We start from the raw sequence: 24116 nt of genomic DNA on the forward strand, positions 1-24116 counted from the left end.
CTGCGTCTGCGGACGGTCCTGGGACAGAATCGACTTTCCACAGCCTGGTGCTCACGCTCATCGCTGTTCTTCACACGCCGCCTGGGAGAAGACCGCAGCGAACAGGCCCCCGGGAAGGGGGGCGGACACACACCTCCCGGGAGACGACCATGGGAGACAGCATCCCGGGAGGGGCGGACACACACCTCCCGGGAGACGACCGCAGCGAACAGCCCCCCAGCAGGGAGGGGACAGGAGCCCAGGGGCGGGGGAGGGACAGCTGAGGTGACAAGGGGGGCTGCCCTCGGGGAAGACAGAGCACCGGGACGTGAGGTGGCGGGGCGGGCAGGCGGGCCTCCAGAGGACCCCTCGGGTCAGCGGTCCCGGCCTCCCTCCGCGTGGGGAGGGGCTGGTAGCAGAGAGGTCCTCCTGTCCCAAAGAGAGCGCCCACCAGGCACGCGGATCACAGCCAGGCACGCGGATCGGCCAGCCCAGCGCGTGGACGGTCACCCTCTCTGCAGCCCAGCCCCTCCTCTGGGGCCAAGACAGTGCTGTTGCGGCCACGCGAGTCACTTCAGCTGCCCACAGGGAGGGCGTGGCCGCCGTCAAACACGCACGGCGCCCCCGCCCCCCACAGCGACGGGGCCGCTCAGCCACGGCAGGAAGCTGGACGCCGAGGCCATGGCCACGACGGTGCTCAGGGATCCAGGCCGGCTCCACGTGCGGCCACCGGATCACTTCCTTCCTCCTGAGCAGGCTTCACAGTGCCAGGGAGAGCCTACCGCTCTTCCGGGAGGACAGGCCGGGCCCACCATCCTCCTGCGGGGCTTGGCCCAGCATGTCCGCGGCTTCCCAGCATCCTTCCTGTGCAGACGGACCACTGGCCCAGGTCAGGCTCCCCTCCACCGGGGGCAGAGCGGCCTCGGGGACAGGACTCCCTGCTGGAACCTCAGGGCGGCCGCAGCCAGGGCCCAACAGTGCGGAACTGACTGCTCCTACCTTCCGCGCCCCCCCGCCTGCCTGCCTGCGGGATGTGAGCACACAGCTGTTGCCCGGCCACGCACCCAGCACCGGGCAAGTCTTCATTCCTGGGCTCCACCATCTCGCCCGGGACAGCTCGCGGCAGTGGGCCAGCATCCCTGGAACTCCTGGTCAAGAAGGTGCCAGCAGCTGGCGCCACCCACGGCCACGCACCCCCCACCCCCGAACACGCGTGACCCAAGGGAACACAGAACGGAGCGATGCACTTAAAGATCGCTCTTCAACTGACCCAATTTTGTCTTTAAAATGCCTCGAAAGACAGAGAGAGACAATTGATCTTCATGCTGGCATTTCCTGACATTTGGTGCATCAAATGAACACAGGCTGAAACACAAAACCATGGAGCGTTAACCCGTGGAAGGCTCCTCAGCAGGCAGTTAGCACTGCCCACCCTGCCCCGCGGCCGTTCCTACCATCCAGGAGAAGAGACCAGGCCGGGAGCTGACTATGCATCGGGGGCCCTAGGGCACCGGCCAAGACGCAGGGGGACTCGTCCGGGAGGGGCTGGAGCCCCAAACGCAGGTGAGACAGAAGCACGTGAGCGAGAGGAGGCGCGTGAACGTCCTGCCAGACGGCAGGGGCACCTCCGTTTCCACCAGGCAGCCGGACACACTGGACAACCGGGCCCCGGGGGACAGAGGGCGGGAAAACCTTCCAGAACCTTCCCGTTGCGTCCACTCCCTGGCTTCAGGGCAGAGGGAAGGGCTACCGGGGGCGGGGGGGCAAAGGCGGGCGGGGTACCCCCTCAATCCTCCTCAGGCTCATCTGACCAGCACCCCTCCCTGATCAGCACACGCAGCCCCAACCTCACCCACACACTTCCCTTTCGGAGCAGGCGGGTACCCGACCCACAGATCCTCGGTTTCCTCCCGTCCCCGGCCAGGCCCTGTCCACCCCAGCCCACCTGCCCCCCACGGGCTGAGGAGTCCTGACACAGAAGCACAGGCAGAGCCCGGGACGGGGGCCGGTGGGGACATCAGAGCAGACAGACGCCCCCCACAGGGCTGCCCTGGCCCATCCCCACTCGGGCCCTGCTGAGCGGCGGTCACAGGAGACGAGAAGGGCCCGGGCAAGCAGAGGCCCCACCGCCAGGACGCAGGGCGCGGGGACGCAGCGGCCACCGCGCATGCACTGAGCCCCCATGGGCCAACCGGGGTTTCCGGACTGGGCCCTGCCCTCACTCACAGCCTCCCGCGGCTGCAGACACCACGCACGCGCGGGGAGCTGTTTCTGCCCACAAGGCGGGTCACTCGTCAACAAACACGCAGCCACCGATGACCTTACCCGAAACGTTTACAGACCTCGGAGCTCCCGAGGGCCGCAGGGAGAAGGTCCGTGATTTCCATGGAAGCTCCACGCTCTGTTCACTGCAGGTTGATTACTCTCCCCACTGAAGAAAAGCAAGGTGAGCATGCGGCCACCTTGTGCACCTAAGGGACGTGCCCTCCTCTACGTCGAGAACCTGATGCCAGCTTCCATGTGGGAGAAGCTTCCCAGGTCACAGAGCATCTCTGCTCCCACACTGCCGGGTCACACACCCCAGAGACGGCCATGCAGCAGGGACCACCCGCCTGGGTGCTCCGCTCCCACAGCCCCCCAACAGCAAGGCCAGGGCCACCCAGCCCTGCAGAGGGGCTGCAGTCAGACCTCCAGCCCCGACCCCACGTCCTGGAAGGCCAAACTAAGCTGCCTAGGCTTCTGGATAAAATAGAATGATCTCCTGGGCAGGCTCGATGTCAGCTGCTTCGTAAGCTGTGCTTACGAGCCAGCCGAGGAGCAGGCAGCACCAGCTCCCAGCCTGCCCTTGTCCCCGTGGGAGAGGAGGTACCCTGACTTCCAAAGGTTACTTCAGCCACGTGTACCTGGGTGGTGGGGGGGCCTAGGCCACCCACCTGCCCTGGGCCCCGAGTCCCACTCTGAAACACCCCACAGGGGCTGGGACGAGGTCAGTGTGCCAGGTGCACCTCCAGGGGACACAGGATTGGACATGGGGAGGCTCCTCCCCGAAAAGACCTTCCAGAATCTGGTCAGAGAAAGGCAGGCGGAGGGGGGAGGAGAATCAGGCCCTCAGCGCGGGCTCGGACCTCCCTGGGGCTAGGGGGTGGGAGGCAGGACGCGGGTGGGGGAGGAGGCGGTTCTGGACACCCAGCATGCAGTCTGTGGGCGGTGTGCAGACGGATGCGGTCTGTGCAAGGGATGCGGTCCCTTGCATGACGGATGCCACAGCGAGCTCCGGGACCAGAGCTCAGGACAGGGGTGACCGTCCACTCTGCAAGGGACCTCCCTCCAGCCAGGGCACCCAGCAGCCCTCATGGAGGCTCATGGAACTGGACGCAACCAGACCGCTGGCCCGGGCCAACTTCACTGAGCTTCTGGGAACTGGACGCGGAAGCCACGCCCATGCCCCACCCCCCAGCGCCTGCACCGCTGGGCCTTCCTCCTCAAGATGCCCCTCGGGAAGTCACTAGTCCCAGAGATGACACGGCGGCAAACCACAGATCTGCGCAGAGGGAGGCTCTTGGAGCCTTCTCCAGGTACTTCTGCAGCTGGACACCCAGGCCGCCTCCCGTGGATGCAGAACCATTTTCCTGAAACGTCACAACTGCACACGCGACGGCCCTGCGCCCACCAGGGCCCCAGAGGTGCTTCATTTAATTTGTTCTCTCTTCTCCTTGCCTTCCCCACTTAGTTCAGTCCCCACATCACACTGAGCGTTCACAGCCTGGCCCCCATCCACCCCGACAGCCAGGCCTGCGTCTAATCTGAGTTGGGGGAGAGTGGCTCTCGCTGCTCCTCGGAGTCGTGGCCGCACCAGCTGCCAGGCTGTGCCAGTCCCCTGGCCCCAGTGAACCCCGAGGTAGGTGAGCAGGGCCCTGAGAGGCTGCGAAGAGTCCCCACCAGCCTCCCGCGTGGTGCCCTCCAGTCATGACAGGCCAGCAGGAGCGGATGCCGTCCTGCTGGGCACCTCTCCTCCCGCCCAGAGCAGCTCCTGGCGGCCTCAGGCCCTGGCAGCACTGCCTCCGTTTGGGAAGCAGGTGGCAGAAACTGCGGGCAGAGGGGCAAGGCCCCTGTGCGAGGTCGCTCGGTATGGTTCCAGGCCCCTGTCCCCAGCCAGAACTCAGCCGTTTCTCAGGCCCGTGAGGCTCAGCAGCCGCCCAGCGCTGGGATCTCGAGCTGTCCCTAGGACAGGCCTTGAGCTCGGGCACTCTCAAGCGCTCTCATGGCCCCCTGCTCTTTCCTACCCGCCTCCCCCCACCAGGCGGGCCCCAGGGCAGCGGGGAGGGAGCAACGTTTGCCTGGGGCCTCCCGGAACCGTTCCCCAGTCAGAGGCCCCAGCGAAACCGAGACGGGAAACCCTGTGACAGCGTCAGCCAGGGACCCAGGCTCCTGTGTCACCTGTCGGCCAGGTGAGTACCGGCTGGGTGCAGGCGTCGACGCTGGCCGCCACCGCACTGGGGAGCCTGTGACAGCAAGCTTAGCAAGCTGGTGTGGACACAGCCCAGGCCCCCTGTGACCTACGACCCCGGCCACGGGGTCTCAGCCTGCAGGTCAGCTCTGACCACGGGCGGCACGTCCCAAAGGTCCTCTGTAAACAACCCTGAGAACTAAAGCTAACTCCCCTCTCTTCCCCAGCAGGGGATCACACCTGGGGTCTTCCTGAAAAGGCATTTACTTACTTGAAAATCTCTTTCTTCCAGTATTTCTTTCCTCCATCTCACAAGAAAAGCAGCGCACACGTACAGGTGGAAATTGGCGAAGCCCTCGGGTTCCGACTGCAAGACAGAACAGCGGAGAAGGTCAGGGCCAGTGGGGAACACGGAACCAGCCAGCCGGCGCGCCAGTATGCAAGGCTTTCGCTCCTGACTCCCGTCTCATTAAAACAAGATGGTTTTCTCTCTGATCGGCGGCCAGACACGGCGGACGTGCAGGGCGAGCAGGCCCCGTGGCTTTCCTGCACGGATGATGGGCAGTGATGATAGAAGGCCGATCTGAGGGGCCCCCACTCTACGCAGCCCCGTGGAAGGGGGGGCCCCACTTTCCCCAGAGGCTGATGTCTTGGCCCCCGCCAGGAGGCAGGCAGCAGAGCAGGCACCCCGCCTGGGCACTGCCTGGCCACGACACTGACGGCAAGTGTGGACGGCAGGAACGCTGCAGGCCCCTCCCGCGTGGTCACCTGGACCCCTCCTCAGCCGCTGCCTCAGTTCAGACAAACACCACCAGCATTTGCAGCTAGGGTCCCCTGGGTGCCACCTGAACTGTGTGACAATTGTTTACAAAGTCAAAAAAATGAAATAAAATCTACATCACGTAAGAGAAAGATGGGAAACATCAGGGGCACTCAGGGAGAGGCTGGCGTGTTAAATACAGCGCTCAGTCGCCTAATGTGACATTCAAATGGAGACCCAAAGAGGGCCATCCGTGCAGACATCAGGGTGGGGGAGGAAGGCAAAGGCCCTGAGGCTCAAGGCTGCCTGGCAGGTTCCAGACCCAGCGAGGAGGTCAGGATGGCTGTCCTGGGCCCCAGGCCAGCTCATCTCACTCCCCAAGGTCCTGGGCTGCATTCCCCAGTAGGAAACCAAGGCCCTCTTTCCGGCTGCTTCTGAGATAGCCTGTTTGTCTTGGATGTTCTGCATTTTCCTTGTGATATTTATTCTGCTTGAGCTATCATGAGCGTGCGGAGCGTCCAGCAGTTTTAGAAAACCGTCACCCATGCGCCCATGCAGACGTCTGTGAGCTCGCTGTATTTTCTCAGAACCTTGGTGAGGTGGGTGTGAGGCCTTTTCCCTGTGTTCTCCACTTCACCCAACCTCTCTGCTCATAAGCTCCACCTCTCGTCTCTCCAGGAGACGCACTTTCTTCAACTCTGTCTCCCAGTTCACTAGTCGTCTCTTCAACTGGATCACAACTCCTGTCCGGCTCATCTGTTACATCTGAAACGTGCATGGCTTCTCCCACCGGCTTTGTAAATTGTGAGTTTCCCTCTCCTCCCTCTTTCTCGCTCACTCTGTCCCTTTTTCATCACTTTGAACATGCTGAACTTATCTTCCAGCACATCGCAGGGGAACTCTGAACTCTGCGGTCTCTGCAGCGCTCTTTCTGCAGCCTGTTGTCTCTGCTGAGTCTCACTCTTGGTAGCCTGCCTCCTCGGACTTCAGTGATTCCCCCTCTTGGAGCTTGTGTTTGATGAAATAAATCTATTGTTAAGGCAGGACAAAAAGTGTTTAACATAAAATTCTCTCTGTCTGGGTCACTAGTCCTCACTGGCGTGCGCTGTGCATTTACACAGGAACCAGACCTCTCAGGGGACACGGCCCGCCTGCTCCCCCAACAGCAACTTTCTCCCGGCACCAGCAAGGTGCCTCCTCAGGAGACAACAGGCCTTAACCCTGTAAGGGGTCAGGATGACCTACCACCTGCCTCGTACGCGCAGATCTGGAGTAGGTAAACTGTCAATCTGTCATCTGATGTATCTTCTAATATATACCTGTGCGTTAGCTTCTATTGGGAGGAACAGTCCTCAGAGCTTTCTGAAAGACTGTCTCCCAGGTCATTATCCTCAGGTGGGCCTGAATGAGAGTCTCCATGTCTTTCTTAGCATGCATGGTAAGTTGCTTCAGTCATGTCTGACCTTGCAACCCCACAAACTACAGCCCACCAGGCTCCTCTGTCCACGGGATTCTCTGGGCAGGAATCCTGGAGTGGGTTGCCATTTCCTCCTCCAGGGGATCTTCCTGACCCAGGGATCAAACCCTTATCTCTTACGTCTCCTGCATTGGCAGGTGGGTTCTTTAACAGGAGCGCCACCTGGGAAGCCCCTTTTCTCTTAGATTGACTATTCACTCATTTTTTTGTCGACATGTTCTTTGGAACTTCTATCTGTTGGAAGTCTTTGAGATATGCATCAAGAATGATTTTCTTTAGGGAAGAAAAAAAAGAATTCGTATTTGCTTCTGCCAGAAGCTAAAGGCCTTCGCTATTATCCCAAGACTGGTTTCAACTAAATCTTCAGCTTGAAATACTGTAGACAAGTAAGCGAAATGAATTGGGACTGCAAGTCCCTGTGAGAGCAGGGCTGCGCTCAGGGGCTCTGAAGGGAGGTGCTTTCCTTCCTTCTCCCCTCACGGCCGCAGCTGCAGCCGATGAAGGCGAGCGGCAGGGCCTGCTCACCCCTGGACAGGCTCCAGGCGAGTCTCCCGCCTGGGGCTCCCGGCCGCCGGGCGGAAGGCCTGGGAGTCACCTGCCAGGAGTCCGCGGCGAGCGCCTCGCCACTGCTCCTTACCTCGCTCGATTTACATTTTCTCGAGACTTCTGGTCTACAATCGCCTCTCTTCTTTAACGTTCTGTTTTTGAAAAAAAAAATACACCAGCATCCTTTGGTGTATCCCGCGATGGAGGGGCCTGCTAACTTGGCTAATAGCCTTTACTCTGTCCTGGGAGTGCAGAGGTCAGCCTTAGGCCAGCCCCTGGACCCACCCTCACTCAGAGCTCAGGAGGTGGCTGCAGACTCTGCCTCCTGTAAGACAGGGCTCCCCAGCTCCGGGCTGTGGGTCTGTACCTTCAGTCAGTCAGTGGCAGCTCCAAGTTCAAGTGCGCAATAAACGCCATGCGCTTGAATCATCCCAAAGCCATCCATCTGGTCCGTGGAAAAACCGTCTTCCACGAAATCAGTCCCCGGTGCCAACACGGCGGGGAACTGCCGCCACGAGGTTCCCCAAGCTGGCAAGCAGAGCACAGCGTGAGCCACGCGTTCACGGGAACACAGCGTTCGGGGAAAACGGAGGTTTACAGCTTCACTTAAGTGGATTGTTTGTCTTCAATGACTTGGTAAATTACACTAAAATAGCAATTTAATAAATAAAAATTTCATATCCTAATGGAAAGTGGACTTCTGCTTTAATGAAGCTTAACCTGGACAATAAATATCACCGTCAGCTGCCCAGAGCGGGGAGAGACCAGGAGGCAGCAGACGCTCACACATCACAGGGCCCACGGCCAGGGCCCCCTCAGGATGGGGGTCTCCATCATCTTCGGGATCCGGCACCTACAATCGGGGTCCTCCCGACTGGTGTGGAACCAGCCACACAGACCGGCCATTTCACAAGCCCGGGGCAGGCGGGAGCACGCAGCACTCTCCAGGGACCAAGGATGTGTCCCTGGGAAGCCCCAGGGCGGGGCTCCTGATGTCCCCCTGGGAAGCCCCAGGGCGGGGCTCCTGATGACCACAGTGGTCATCCCCAGTGTCCCCGGGAAGCCCCCAGGGCGGGGCTCCTGATGACCACAGTGGTCATCCCCAGTGTCCCCGGGAAGCCCCCAGGGCGGGGCTCCTGATGACCACAGCAGTCATCCCCAGTGTCCCCGGGAAGCCCCAGGGCGGGGCTCCTGAGGACCACAGCAGTCATCCCCAGTGTCCCCGGGAAGCCCCCACGGCGGGGCTCCTGAGGACCACAGTGGTCATCCCCAGTGTCCCCGGGAAGCCCCAGGGCGGGGCTCCTGAGGACCACAGCGGTCATCCCCAGTGTCCCCGGGAAGCCCCAGGGCGGGGCTCCTGAGGACCACAGCGGTCATCCCCAGTGTCCCCGGGAAGCCCCAGGGCGGGGCTCCTGAGGACCACAGCGGTCAGCCACGGCGTGGGGGCCATTTCAGAGCTGGCTCTGGGGGGGGCCTGGCCCAGACCAGGCCATCCAGCCACCATGCACTGGGCCAGGCTGCACACCCTCCTCTCCTGCCTACCCAGGCTTCAGACAACTTGGGAGGAGAAGGAAGCCAGGGAACTGGCAAGGCTGCTCGGCAGGAGACGGGCTGCATGAGCAGGGCTCGTGCGTGGGGGCTTATGCTGGGACAGGAGGGGCACAGACACCAGCGTCTCGTCCTCCTACAGCCCCGGGGAGAGGCGGACAGGGCAGTGGGGAGCGCCCTGCCACAGTCTCAGCCCCCCGTCCCTGTGATCCTGCCACTGCTCGGCTGGAAACCTCCCCCGTCGGAGATTCAGTGGAAACGGCCCCTCAAGGCATCCAGGTCCCCATCCCACCGGGCCAGCCTCCTCCCCAGGTGAGCCTCCCTGCCGGCCTGTCCCTGCGCTCACCACCTGCACCCACAGCCCCAGCCGTGGGCCCGGAACCAGCACTTGGGAAAAACCCCTGCGAGCCGGGTGGCTTCAGAAACCAGGTGAGCCTGGTCTGGACAGGCTTGTCAGAGTCCGGCTCTCTTCCCGGAGCCCAACTCCATCAGCCCACAGGCGGGGGACCCGGCCGTGGCGTGGAGGGCAAGGACGTCTGGTGGGACATGGGCAGAGCCCGCCAGTCCACAGGGAGCGCCCCCGGCCCGCATGCCATCCTCCCTGCAGTGGAGGCCACGCTCCAGCTCCCTCAGGCCGCCAGGCAGTCTGCAGAGCAAACACTCCGACCCTTTAACAAGCGGGCCAGGGATATTTTCGTCAAGATTCTGATGGTTCTGGTTAATACAACAAGAGAACATTCTGGCAAATCATGTTTCAGATCATCTCAATGTCACCCTGTCTTACTCGCTAATTAAGAAAACAGGGCGCTCTAGGACCAGACAGGGGTCACAGTCCCAGGGGCTCCAGTGAGCGCCATGAAATTCCTGGTTTGTTTTCCACACTTTACCAAGCTCCTTTAGGCAGACCCTGCAAGGCTCACGCGTAGGGGAAGCGGCCGGGCTTCTGCTGCTCAGCACCAGGGTGGCGGGGGCTCAGAACACACGCTGCTGGTAACATCGGGCCGACAGAACGGCCGCAAGGGAGGCCAGGGCTGCGGCTGGACGGCAGTGTGCTGTCCATCACCTTTTTGAAAAACAAGCCTGGAAGCAGAGTCTCCTACCAAATGTTCACCCTCAGAATTCTGAGGCTGGGGAATTCTGGAGGTCAAGGAGAAAACACTGTTCCTATAACAAACACCATGTTTAAAAATCATAAACCTCTCTAGCTGAGGAAAAGACAATTCACAGAAGATCCCGGATGCACTTGGAAATGACCACATCAAAGCCCCATTCCCATTCCAATCGGATCAGACATCCAAAATCTAATGCTAATGTGGACATTTGTCTTTGGCAGACAAGGGTGGGCAGACCAGCTGGGGAAGAAAAGGATTATTTGATAAATGATACTGAAATAGCCGGCTACCCATACGGAGAGAGTAAAATTAGATCCCTACCTCATGCCATAAGCCCCAATTCAAAGAGGATTACAAAGAAGCCCACAAAGGTAAAACCTTAACAGCGTAAGCATCAATTAAAAAAAAAAAAACAGTAAATTTGACAACACGAAAATTTAAAACTCCTCTGTGACAAAAGAACCAGAATTATGGTAAATGCACAAGTGACGGACGAGCAGACGCCACCCGCAACGCACACCTGACCGCAGAGGACTAGCAGGCACGACGTGCGGCTTCTCATAAAGCCCGCCTGCGAACCCGTAAGGAGACAAGTGACCTGCTAAGAAAAGCAGGCCAAGGAGGTGAACACACCTCGAGTGGCCAGTGAAAACGGGACAAGCTGCTCACACTCACGGGTAAGCGGGGACGCAGAGAGCGAGATGGGCAGAAGGAAGAAGTCAGCTCAGGTTTTTCAAACGGGCAAAGCCTAGGAACTGTGAAGGCTACAGTGTACAGGGCAGCACGTGGCCTGAAAGGAACTCTGCACGTGCTGGGGGCGGGGCCTGGGGGGGCACGCCTCACTGGAGGGCATGTAATGTCGAGATGGCCACCTCCTGTAACCCAGAAAAGCCCCGTCTCACACCGGGCACCCCCTGAGCCAGAGGGTGAGGAGACGTGGGCACGAACGTTAGACTGCGCGCTGCTGGCAGCTGCAAAAGACTCAGAGACAGCGCAGATAGATGTCTTTCAACAGGAGAGTGGGTGAGTCATAGCACACTCATGCAGTGTGAGACTATAAAGGCTGAAAATGAGTGAGATACAACGACACCCACCAAGACGAGTAAGTATTAAAAAATAAAGCTGGGACACAAGCAGCAAGTCGCCGAAGAATATGTGTGATGCCGTTTATAAAAAGTTTCAGAATATTCATTAAGAGCATACAAATTGTTTATGGATATATATGTATGTGAAGCAAATGAAAACAAAAAGCACATGTAGAAATTTTATAAAAACCAATTTCAAGGTAGTGGTTATCTCTGGAGAATGAGGAAGGAAGCTTCAATGGTGTATGTGAAATTAAATTTTTAAATAAGTAATAAACGATCTGAAACAAAAATGATGAACGAACTGTCAGATTTGACACAACTGGGTAGTCAGTACACAGGCATGCACTGCGTTATTAACTGTACTTTTCTCTACACGTAAGACTTTTAAAATATATATAACTAACAAGGACCTACTGCGGGCTTCCCCGGTGGTTCAGAGGTGAAGAGTCTGCCTGCAGTGCAGGAGACACACATCTGATCCCTGGGTCGGGAAGATCCGCTGGAGGAGGGCATGGCAACCCACTCCAGTGTTCTTGCCTGGAGAAGCCCATGGACAGAGGAGCCTGGCGGGCTACAGTCCACGGGGTCACAAAAGAGACACAACTTAGAGGCCAAACAACAACAAAGTGAAAGTGAAGTCGCTCGGTCGTGTCCGACGCTCGGCGACCCCGTGGACTGGAGCCCGCCAGGCTCCTCTGTCCATGGGATTCTCCAGGCAAGAGCACTGGAGTGGGCTGCCATTTCCGTCCCCAGAAACAATGAGGCCCTGCCGTATATGCAGCACAGGGGGCTCCGTTCAGGGCTTTGCAATGGCCGATACGGGGAAAGACGCTAAAAAGCGGGGCTGTGTGCACGCGTGTGATGGACTCACACGCGTGACAGACTCACACGTGTGACGGACTCACACGTGTGACGGACTCACGTTGTTGCACACAGAAACACTGCAGTGTAAACCAACTAGACTCCAACAGAGAATTAAAAAGACCTCTTACAGTCAAAACAGAAGAGAAACACGGGGGGCTACCTGGCAGTGGTCCCTTGCAGGGCCGCTGAGTGCGGGACCACTGCCTCCTGGGGCTCCGGCCCAGCTCGGGGCGTCATCGGGCCCCCGGGTCCCCGCTGTCACTCAGACCCTGGCCTCGGTGGCCCTCCCCCTTGGATTCTGACCTCTGTCAGCCAGGGCGGGGCTGCTGGCCCGTTTTCACCCCCAGGGAGAAGCCTTGACTTTTGAGAGAAGCTCAGAGGAGGAGAACGTAACGCAGCCCAACTGTCCCTGGGTCTCTCGGCCCTTCCCCTCTCCCCCAGCCACTGGCTGGAGGCGGAGGATGAACCCGGATGCCTCCTAACGTTGTGAGTTTTCTTCAAACTGCGTGTCAGGCTCTGCGGTGGATCGAGGTTTGCTTATAAAATGACAGAATGGAAGTTTGAAACGACTACACGATTAGCTAAATGCAAATGAGCTGTGCAAGAGACACCCTTTTTGAAAATCAGGCAATCAGGCAAAGAAACAGTTTTCCTTCTATTTTTTATAATAGAGAAACGGTGATAAAAGGAACAATTTTTCACCTTTAATTGCATCATTAAACTTTCCTTATAATTTTTGGCCCTGAAATAAAACCAAGTGGCCTTCTGGCACAAGAGATTTTCCCGAGCATGTGTATTTACGTAGATGGATTTCTGAGGCCATTCAAACGACGGGAAGTGTTCCCAGTTCTTTGTGCAGATTTGAGAGCACCAACTTCAGCTGTGCCAGCAAAACCCCCGCGATGACTTCCTTTGAAACATTCATCACCGGGCCAGTGCGTTACACAATTACCTACCTCGGATGCAGAGCACGGCCATCTTAAAATTCACACCGCCACCCGCGCGTTTGGGGCCTGGCTCCATAATGGAACTGTAAATCACATTTCATTATGCAGCCGGGTCCCGAGGCATAAATGAGCTGGTGCCCATCCAGCCGGCCTCACGGTGACTGATCTATTATCTCTACGCCAGCCTCTATTAGCTCTCGCCGGATACTCATTGGCATGTGTCTGTCCACATCTCAGGGCATTCCCAACGCCTGGGTGACAAAGGTCACAGCCCGTCAGATTCATGCCGGGAGTCACTGGCTGGATGCTCCGCCAACAGGGAGGGCTGGTCTGGGAAAGGGACAGTGACCCACCTATGGCTGCTCTGACGCATCAATAATTCCCAACTCTGAGGAACCTTTTAAAGCTGGAAAAAGAGCACCAAATAACAAAGAATATGAACAATTCTTTTAAAGTTCCTAATGAATTGTTACTCCTAGGGTGATGCTGTATCAGGATTCTCTGGAGAAACAGGACCACAAGGATGTGTGTGTGTGTGTGTGTGCGTGCATGCTGTGTTGCACACACACACACACACACACACACACAGATTGACTGTAGAAGCCTGGAAGGACCAAAATCTGCTGGGGAAGTCTAGCAGGCTGGAGACCCGGGGGACAGCTGATGCTGTTCGACTGCAAAGGCCTTCCCTTCTGGAGGCAAAACACTTCGTGCTCAGGGGAGGTTGGCCTTTGTTTCATTCAGGCCTTCAGCTGATTGGATGAGGCCCACCCACGCTCTGGAGGGCAGTCCGCTTTATGCAGAGTCCACTGATTTAAAGGTTACACTCATCCAAGTTATACAGAAACATCCAGAACATTGACCAAACATCTGGGCATCATGGCCCAGCCTGGTTGACACACAAAATTAACCGCCACCCAGATCATGACCCGTCCATGATCGGGAACGGTGTTCTCTAGTGCCACGTTCCTCGGTCCTCTTAGACAACAAACGGGTGGTTTAAACATTCAGTTAGTCAACAGAAGAGTCGACAGTCCCTGAGGAGTGACAAGCTTCTATGGCTCCGATTCACAAGGGAGGATTTGACCCTTAAATGCAGAAAGGCCGCCAGTGAAAGCCAGTTAAGAGCCAAACCAACAGTGGCTCTGCTTCAAACATGTTGGCACAGCCCCCAGCACAGGCACTGAAGCAGACCGCGCGCCACTCGGGCCCTGGGGCACGGACCGCCCGTCACCTCCAGGAGACGTCTGGGGGAGGGGGAACCACAAGTTCATGCACCACGAGTGTCGCACTGCCTGCAAACGCGTCTCCTTTATGGATGAAATCAAAGACATTGTTTGAATGCTTTTGTCAAAACCCCATGAATTACACAAGCTCTGCAGGACTGCAGGGCTAGAGCCAGCATGGTACAGTCAGTAACCTCAGCTGCCCGTGTGAGGGACCCTCCCACTCCCCAAAGGTAAATACCGCACCCCTGATGGCCTGGCGTCTTCATGAGACCAAGGACCAGTGCAGGTCTACGGGCACCACCTTACAGGCCTTTTTGCTAGGCCGTCCAACCTGAGGACCTGTGCTGCTGTTAACGTTTGTCAAGGACATTCTTGGCAAACTAAAAGGGAAAAGATCCTGCTGTGGGTCCTGATTAGTTTTTCTTTGCAGCAAGAAATGACATCACACCAGTTAACGACTCAAAGCTTCAGTTCTCTCTGTAGATGGAACCGAGCCAGGAGAGCAGAAAGGTCAGAGAGAGGGATTGAGCTGCAGCTTCTGGTGAACGAGCCAGACTCCCATCACAGCCCTGCGACGACGCACGGCACTGCCCGTCACTGGACAAGCAGGCCGGCATGCCTGAGCGTCCACAGGCTTGGCCGGGAGCACGTGGGCAGCACACCCTGCCTGTCTGGAGAGCGTGCTCAGAACCGGGACCCCCACCCCGAGTCAAGCCCCAGCCCCGCCTCCCCCCAGTCTCTCCGGAGGCTCCCCCCATCTTGGCCTCCCCTCCCCGCCCTGTCCCGTGGCCTCCCTTGACTGACCCTGAAGCCTGTGCGGTCTCCCTCCTGGGCTCACTGCTGTGTCCACCCAACACATCAGGTCATGCCTGTGCAGCTCGCTCCTTAGAAGGCCTCCCCCGCTGAAGACACGGGTCCACAGGGACCCCTCTGCCTTCCCAAGCAGGGCAGCGGGCCCACCCCAGCTCCCCGCCGGCCTCGGCCGCCGTGGGCTCATCTGGGGGGACAGAGCGCACGTCTACTCTCTGGGGAGAGGGTGCCATGTCTACGTGCACAGCACCAAGCCCCGCAGCCGGACGGAGTCCAAGAATGAAGCTGATACACCGATGTCTGTCGCTGTGAGCCCGAGTGTGAAACCTCTGAAAGACGGACAGACAGCTCAGCTCCCGGTGAACTCAGGCTCCTCCATGTGAAGGGAGCGCTGGGCCGGCAGACGCGCTCTCAGGCCCCAGGGCGTCAGGACAGGCCCCAGGGTTTGCACTGCAGGGGCAGGACCCGGAGAGGGCCAGGGCCCGGAGAGGGCCAGGGCCACACACGCGCCTCCAGAAGTGGGGGGTGGTCTCTGGACGCCCACCTCTGTCAGCATCCCCGCTTGGCCAGCAGCCTAAGAGTGGGTCTCTGTAAACTCTCGTTCTGCAGCAAACGAACAAGGCGGATTCCCAGAGCAGAGCCATCATGGCCTGCAGGCCCCGCGGGGCCTGTGTCCCCCTGGACAGGGGCAGACCACACACTTGCTACAACAAAGCAACAAAGGACATGGGTTTGGGCCAAATGTCGGGTTTTCCACCTCCTGGACTGGGGTCCCGGAAGTTACTCAGGAGGGGACTAGGGGAGCAGATGGTGGTAGCGGGTGTGAGTTCGTCCTGAGAAATCACGACGTCCAGCTGACGCAGAGCTCCCTGCAGGCAGCAGCCGGGCCTCACGTCCCCGCGTCTTCACGCTGCTCAGTGCTTGGCACCAGGACACGTGCCTCTGGGTGGACAAGGCTCAGACGGACCAACAGACGTCCGCTCTGAGCACAACGCAGAAGCAGAACCCATCTCCTGGTCACCGGCCCAGACTCTTCATTCTTAACCAGCTGCCAGCAGGCTGTCAGAGAGTCAGGTCTGAGAGCCGCCTGCGCTGTGAGCTTCTGGGGACAAGGACCCACCCTGCCCTCTCCTGGGTCTCCCCGGGGAGCTGGCCCAGAGCTTCCACACACAGTGGACATTCAGCAAATGACCAAAACGCTGAGTAAGGGAAGGAAGGCCGTGTTCCCACTCCCAGTTACGGACAAAGCTTGTCAGCTCCCAATAACCGAACATTCAAAGGACCTCAAGCACCAACCCGGAGCCAAGACTTACACGAGGAGTGAGTGAAAACTGCTAGTTGTGTCCGACTCTTTGCGACCCCATGGACTGAACAGTCCATGGGATTCTCCAGGCCACAATACTGGAGTGGGTAGCCTATTCCTTCTCCAGGGGATCTTCCCCACCAAGGAATCAAACCGGAGTCTCCTGCACTGCAGGCAGATTCTTTACCAGATGAGCTACCAGGGAACGCCAAGAATACTGCAGAGAGTAGCCTATTCCTTCTCCAGGGGATCTTCCTGACCCAGGGATCAAACCTAAGTCTCCCACATTGCAGGTGGATTCTTTACCAGCTGAGCTAACAAGGGAAGTTCAGGATTTAAACCAGCCTCCTTGCAAATAAGGCTGCAAATAAGACTGTTATTGCTTCGAAACTAATTTGAGCAGAAAGAATCCACATTCACCTAATGGCCATTCTCTAGGGCATTCCCAGATTTGGCAGAAAACACTGAGGAGAGAGAACAGCGCCTCCTGTAAGCTGAACATGGAAACGCACCTAGGAGTCGGTCCTTGTGTTTACAGGTGATGTGTGGGCAAGCTTCAGAGGCGACCTGGCGAGGGTTTCATTTAGAAATCACGATGGCCTCACAGACTTCAACACTGTCGGGTGTGTTTTAATCCACTGCCATCACAATATTTCCCGATGTTCAACCTGCCTATTCCCGACCCCTTTAAAAATTGGGCTTCCGAGATGACCCCAGCAGTCTTGGAGAAGCCCCCCACTCTCTCTACGAAGAGATGCTGCAGAGTCTTCTAGAACATTCCTGCCTGACCCTGAGAAGCCTACGTCCTTGTCACAGGAAATGGTACAGGGGCTCCCGGTGGGGGGCGGGGGGGCCTGCTTCCCCGGGGTTCGTCACTGGACCCAGTAATTTTCAGTGGAGGAAGTCAGAAGAAGGGATTTTACTTCTTTTAAAGAGAACACATCACAAGCTCATACTGTGTCTTGACTTATATTTAAGATTACAATGCTTTTCCTTCTTTGATTTTATGCTTGATTCTCTTTCCTCTTAGGTGAAAAATCTCATTTCCTATAACATTATCATAGTCACTTATTTGCTTTACCCTAATGTATGTATTTATGTGTAATGTGTGTACATAAGCAATAGTTTCAAGGTAGCACTAATGTTAGCACTAACAATCTGATTGCCAAGTAAAGTTTTAAAATTTTTTGGCAATTCTTTTTGTGCTTGAGATGTATGCTGCGAGGGCTGTGCGTGCAAACTGCCTGAGAGGCTCCTTGAAGTCATTTTTCTCTCTGTCACTGGGGCCACCAGCCAGAGATGCAGCGAGGTCCACTTTTTACATCTTAATTTTGTCCGTGCTTTTTAAGGCCCGCTTGCTCAGGCTGAGTTTGGCTTTGTAATTGTGAAAAGCACACATGACACCTCAGTAAGGACCTCGGCCGAGCTGCGTCTGGAGAAGTCGGGCGGCACGCTTGCCCCCAACCGCCCCTCCTCCCCCGGAGTCACAGCTTCCCACTGGCGTCTGGCTTACCCTCTCACTGACTTTCTTCTTTTATCTGCAATATAGGTAAATGCACACGTGCTCACGAAAACCTGTGTGTGTCTGTCTGTCTGTCTGCCCATGTGTCTGTTCATACTCCCTCAACCAACCGACCAACAAGTGATGGAGCCCACACATGCTGTGCCTTTTCCCTGCCGTAAACGATGCGGCCGAGCCCTCCAGCCACACGCGGGAAGCACGCACCCCTGCGCCCACCTCGAGGAGCAGTGCGCCAGCCCCTGGAGCATCAGTCGAGCTGCCCAGGCTGAGGGATGCCCGCGGGGCTGCGGGCCCTTTGCGATTACAGGCAGCCCTCTAATGGGTGGGCCCCGTGGACACCGTGTTTTGTATTTCCTTCAGCTTGTCTTCTGCATTGTTCCTGGGCCAGCAGGTAAGAGCCCGTGTTGTTGGTGAGAGCACTGATCAGCCCCTGGGTGTTCTTACCGGCCCAGCTTCTGACCTGCTGCGGCCTGCCCTCCCCTCCCTGAGGTCTGCCTGCCCGTCCTACCAGCTCCCCAGACCCAACTAGCGGCTGACGGCTCCCCTTGGGCGGGCGCTGGAGAACCTCGGCCCTCGTACAAACACAACTCCACGCACCCAGGTGGCACCAGTGGTCAAGAACCCGCCTGCCAATGCGGGAGATGTTAAGAGATGTGGGTTTGACTGCTGGGTTGGGAAGATCCCCTGGAGGAGGGCATGGCAACCCACTCCCGTGTTCTTGCCTGGAGAATCCCATGGACGGAGGAGCCTGGCTGCAGTCCACGGGGTCAGACACAAGCGAGCGATTCAACAACAAGCACAAACATTTCTGCAGACACCAGTAGCTCAGGGATGAGGGCCTCGGCAGCTGTTTCCTCACTAAACCATTTGCTTTGAGATAACTGTAGACTGATATTCATGTGCAAGAAACAATTAAGACAATAATAAATACAAAGAGACCCCCTGTCCCTGCTACCTAGTTAGGGGCGGCCCTTCTGATCTGCAGGAAAATGCTGATCAGCTCCCTGGCCTGGGCCCCGGCCTCTCACACGGGGACAGAAGGGCGCAGGCTCACGGTCACGTCACGCTCGTCAGACGTCCCACACTCGGCACTGGTGTGCTGAAAACGTTCAACCTGGGGGTACGACCTTATCCTCACTGTGTAAATGAAGATTCACACGCTTTGCACAGTCACCAGTGCACACCTATGTGGAGGCGGGATGCACATGGCCTCGTGACTTCCTCTAAAGTCCAGCTATTCTCCCTTCTCTGTGTTCCTGGTAAATAAAGATTAACTCAACCGTAAAAATTATACCGTTCGGATCCTTGGCCATTATTTTTTTCTGTTTGGTAACTGGTACACTGATAAGAGAGAATTAAAGCTCTCCATTACAACTATAATTTTTCTATCAGATCCTGGCTTTATGTTTTCTTATCTCTGTGACTTAGGACATATATTTTGAATATTATTTTACTACAATAAAATGTCTGCCTTTAATTAACTCAACAGTTTCCCTTAGTCTTCTTAATCTTAACGTTCCTGTTTTGCTTCTGCTTGAGTTTCGATCGGCAGAGCTTTGCCCAGCATTTTATTTCTAATCCTTTTATGTCCCCAAAGGAAGAACAAATGCTAGGAAGGAAAATTCAAGCAAAATCTGACAAATATACTTTAAGATTACATGAATGAAATATTCATCGAATCTCTGGGTATTTAAAATAATATTTTGGTGCCCAATTTTACTTTTTGGAAAAACTTAATTCATGACCAACCCAATACTTTTATATTTTGCTATTTTTAGTAAAACTGTTTAGCTAAATTGTTTAACTAAATATTGAATTGATACAAAATATGTTTCAAACACATGGGAATAAAAGCATACCAACAGAACAATAATTCTTGGGCTTACCATCCACTGCTTAAGAGAAAAACCAACCTCTCCGTGAGTAACTTTCCCCAAAGCCAGCCTGGCCCTCTTCCCGAGATTGCAGTCTTTGGAAGGTGAACACCATCCCCAGTTGTGTTTGTCATTTCCATGACTTCCTTTATCTTTGCACCGCAGTTGTTTCCTGCTGGATCTGAATTTTAGAGAAATGTAACACGCAGTGTGTGTGAACCGAGGGCTCCTGCTTCATTCAGCACCGGGTCCCCGGGACTCGCCTGGTGGTCCGCTGGCGCAGACTCTGCGCTCCCGACATAAGGGCCCGGGTTTGATCCCTGGTCAGGGAACCAGATCTCACGCGCCACAACTAAAAATTCACACACTTGCGACTAAAGGTCCTGCATGCAGAAATGACCAAAACAAAAAAAAATCCCACATGCCACACGAAGATGGAAGATATCTTGTGCTACAACTGAGGCGGAGCCAAATAAAACACCAGCACCACGTCCCTGAAACGACGGCTGTTGCTTCACGTGGCTACAGGTCACTGCGAGTCTCCATCGCCTCAATGAGGCTCCACAATTTCCTCATCCACACCACTGCCAACGGGTCTTTAGGCTCTTCTCCATTTCCTGCTACTACAAGTCAGGACCGCGGGAACCCCTGTGCACACCTGTCAGAGTCTTTCTAGGCCACCCTGTGCCCCAGAACCGCAAGGAGGGCCAGCCCAGCACCCCTGACCCAGCAGACCGCTGGGAGGGGCCAGCCATGTGCGCGCCTCACAAGCTACGGCTGCTGGCCGAGGACACAGGACCTCTGCACCGTGAGGAATGCTGTGCAGTGACGGGGATGCCTCACGCCTGCACCGTCTAGGCGGCAGCTGCCAGCCGCAGGGGAGCCCTGAGCGCTGGAAAGGTGGCTGGTGGAACGAGGGAACTGAAGTTTTCAGTTCTTTAGATTCTAAATAATATTCATTTGAACGGCCACATGCGGCTCATGACAGTGCGGCTCTGCGTGCAAATAACCTAGGAGTGGAATACCTGGGGGAGGAGAATGTGTTTCTTCCACTTTCCCAGGAAAAGGCAAATTAGTTCTTGAAGAGTGTTTACTAGTTTCTTACACAGTGTGTATGATGGTCCTCACTGCTCGACAGCCTCAGTCCTCCCTAAAGTGTGATTCTTTATCTTTCACACTTAAGCGGAAGGTCCCTAAGCCCTCCGTGGTAACAGGCGCGCACACACACAGCTGGGCAGGAGGGTCCTGGGCGGGCAGGGGCCACTGCTGAGCACCCTGACCCCGAGGACAGTGCCCTCTGGGGACGCCTGACTTATTCAGACAGCTCTCCCCTTCGCCTCCCTGCCTGCGGCGAACATTTCCTTCTGTTCCAAGGACCTGGTAAGGCCTCAAAACTGAAGCTCAAGCTCGAAAGATTTAAAAAACATGACTTCAGGAACTGCCCTGGTGGTCCAGTGCTTAAGACTCTGCACGGCCACTGAAGGGGGCACGGGTTCGAACCCTGGTCAGGGAACTAAGATCGCAAATGCTGCAAGGGGAGCCAAAAAAAAAAAATGAGTGTTCCACTTACTCTGGTTTCATGTTTTGACTCTGGTTTTGTTTTGTTTATGGTTTGGGGGATGTTCTTTTAAAAAAAAAATATTTCTAGCCAGTATTTTAAAATTTTCATTAGCTTTCTTGGGTGTATAATTTACATAAGGAGAAAAACAGAAGCCTAAAAATACTGTCTGATGAGTTTTGACAAGTAAATGCACTGGCAGAATCAACATCCCTGGGAATAATGAATGTGCCCTTCCAGGCGTCCTGCAAGGCCAGGGCAGGCAGAGGAGCCCGCACTAGGGAGCTCTCTCTCCCTGCTGATCCATTTGGCCAGGTCTAAGACTCACCTACGCGAACGCACGCGGCATGCACGCTTGTGATTGGCTTTCACCAGGAACACAATGCTTTCGATTCATCCTCATTGTCGCTGAAACCATTCCCCTGTATGAACTTGTTTACCCACCTCCTGCTGACAGATATTCGAGCTGTTTCCAGTTTGGGCTGCCATGAATAAAGCTGCTGTGATCACTCTCCTACAAGTTGTGTGTGTGTGTGTGTGTGTGTGTAAAACATCGATGTCCGTTTCCCTTGTGTAAAGACCTAGGAATGGAGACACTGGGTCAGAGGGCAGAGGTACGTTTAGCTTTATAAGAACCGGCCAGTCTTCCTGGTGGCATTACCATTTAATATCCCACCAGCCGAGAGGAAGAGTTCACGTACTTGCCAATATTTAGTGTTGCCAAATCTTTTAAATTTAGCCACTCTGGTGAGCGAGCAGTGGTGTCTCATGGTGGTCTGATTTGCATTTCTCTGATGACTAATGATGTTGAGGACTTTTTCAAGTGTTTATTGGCCATTCATCTATCTTCTGTTGTCAAATGTCTGAGTCTTTTGTCCATTTTTTAATTGAGCTATTTGTCTTTGTAATATTGAGCCATGGGAATTTTTGTACGCCCTAGATAGGAGCCCTTTGTCAAACACGTGCGTGATAAATATTTCCTCCCACTGTGTCTCTCCCTATTCTGGGCTCTCCCTGGTTCCGCTGATCTATTATCCAGCCTCAGGTCAACCCCACGCTGTCCTGATTACTGCGGCTTTATGGTGCACCTTGAAATCAGGACGTTCAGCCCTCCATCTTAGTTCTCCTTCAACAAAACGTTGTGAATTCTGCAATCTTAGGTCCTATGCACTTCCAGATACATTTTAGAATAAACTTATTAGCCTCTACAAAAAAGCTTGGTAGAACGTGATTGAGAGTGCACTGACTCTCACATCAATTTGGGGAGAATTAATACCTTAACATTGTCTTTCAGCTTATAAACATGGTGTATTTATTTCATCAAGTTATTTCAACTGCTCTCAGCAATGTCTTGCAATTTTTAGTGTAAAAATCTTAAGTATCATTAGTTAAAATTATATGTAAGGATTTTTATGAATTTCATATTAGTGTAAGTGGCACTGGTCTCTAAACTTCACATTCTAATTTTTCATTGCAAATACACAGATATTGTTGATTTTTGCATGTTAACCTGTATCCAGCATCTTTATTCTTCTTCCTCTTTTTCCTCTCCTCCTTCTTCTTTTTTCTGTCAGACTCTTTAGGATTTTCTACACACACAATCCCTAAGGACTTTTAGTTTCCAATCATTATACTTTTTATTTCACTTTCATCTTGATTGCCCCGGTTAGACCTTCAAGTATAATACTGAATAGAAGTGGTGAGAGGAAATATTCCTGCCTTGTTCTCAACTTAGGGGGAAGCATTTGATAATTTTACCATTAAACATGAGGTAAGCTGCAGGATTTTTAGATGCCCTTTATCATCGAGGACACTTCCCTCTATTTCTAGTTCACTGAGAGTTTTCTTAGTGAGTGGGTGTTCAATTTTGTCAAATGCTTTTTCTGCATCTTTTGACATGATCATATAGTTTTCCCCCTTATCTGTTACTGTGATCAATTACATTGATTTTTTAAAATTGTTACACCAAATCTTCATGCCTGCAATAAATCCCCTTGTTTGTGATGTACCGTTATTTTGATAATTTATTTGATTCAATTTGCTGAGGCTCTGTCAAAGATTTCTGCAACTTTGTTACTGAAGGTATCAGTTTATAATTTCTGTTCTTACAATGTCCTTGTCTCATTTTGGTATCTGAGTTATGCTGACTAATAAAAAGAGCTGAGAAGTGTTCTTTCTAGCTCTACACTCTGAATCTCTTTAAGACTGGTATTATTTCTTCCTTAGGTATTTGAAAGTTCACCAGTGAAGTCATCTGGGCCTGCAGCTGTAGGAAGGTTTTCAATTACAAAAGCCATTTCTTAAACGAATACAGGGCTTTTCAGGCTTCTTATTTCTTCCCGTGATCCTTGGGGAATCTGTCCATTTCCTCTAGGTTGTTAATGCTACTGTTATAAAGTTGTTAATAATATCCCCTCATTATTTGTTAAGTGTCTGTAGGACCTGTAGTGATGTCTCCTCTTCTTCATGTTAGTGGTCTTTCTCTCATCTCCTCTTTCTCTTTTTTTCCTTCATCTTGATTAGCCTGGCTGGAGATTTTTCAGTGTTGCTGAACTTTTCATTAAATCCACTTTCAATTTTTATTTCCTCTATTGCTTGCCCATCTTCTATTGTATTGATTTTTGCCCTTGTCATTTTTATTTCCTTCCTTCTGCTTACTTCGTAATTAATTTCCTCTTCTTTTTCAAGATTCTGAAGGAGAAACTAAAATTACTGATTTTAAAACTTTCTTCTTTTCTGACAGGTGCATTTACAGCAATATGGCAGCTCCCCAAGCACTGCTTTAGGTGCACACTACAGATTCAAATGCTACATTTTTATTATTCATTCAGTTAAAATAGTATCTGATTTCCTTCTGATTTCTTTGACTCAAGGGTTCTTTAGTGAGTATGCCGCCTAATTCTCAAAAATTTGGAGAATTCTAGACATCATTCTTACTGATTTCTAACTTAATTCTATTATGGTTAGATAACACACTCTGTATAATTTCAATTCTTTTAAATTTTCAGGCTTATTTTATGGCCCAGGAAATAAACTACTGTGGTTGCTGGCC

At 54.3% G+C, this 24116-nt stretch overlaps 1 protein-coding gene across 2 annotated transcripts in view; it reads right to left on the reverse strand.

Annotated features, from left to right (window-relative positions):
- Positions 1-24116, reverse strand: part of TBC1D22A (TBC1 domain family member 22A) — a 259325-nt gene that overhangs the window by 18203 nt on the left and 217006 nt on the right. For both annotated transcript variants that reach the window (XM_043439879.1, XM_043439878.1), the window contains one exon: positions 4698-4793. In XM_043439879.1, coding sequence (XP_043295814.1) covers positions 4698-4793 — 96 coding nt within the window. The remainder of the gene's footprint in view (positions 1-4697; positions 4794-24116) is intronic.

This window comes from Cervus canadensis, chromosome 21 (assembly GCF_019320065.1).
Source record: "Cervus canadensis isolate Bull #8, Minnesota chromosome 21, ASM1932006v1, whole genome shotgun sequence".
Taxonomy (NCBI): Eukaryota; Metazoa; Chordata; class Mammalia; order Artiodactyla; family Cervidae; genus Cervus; species Cervus canadensis.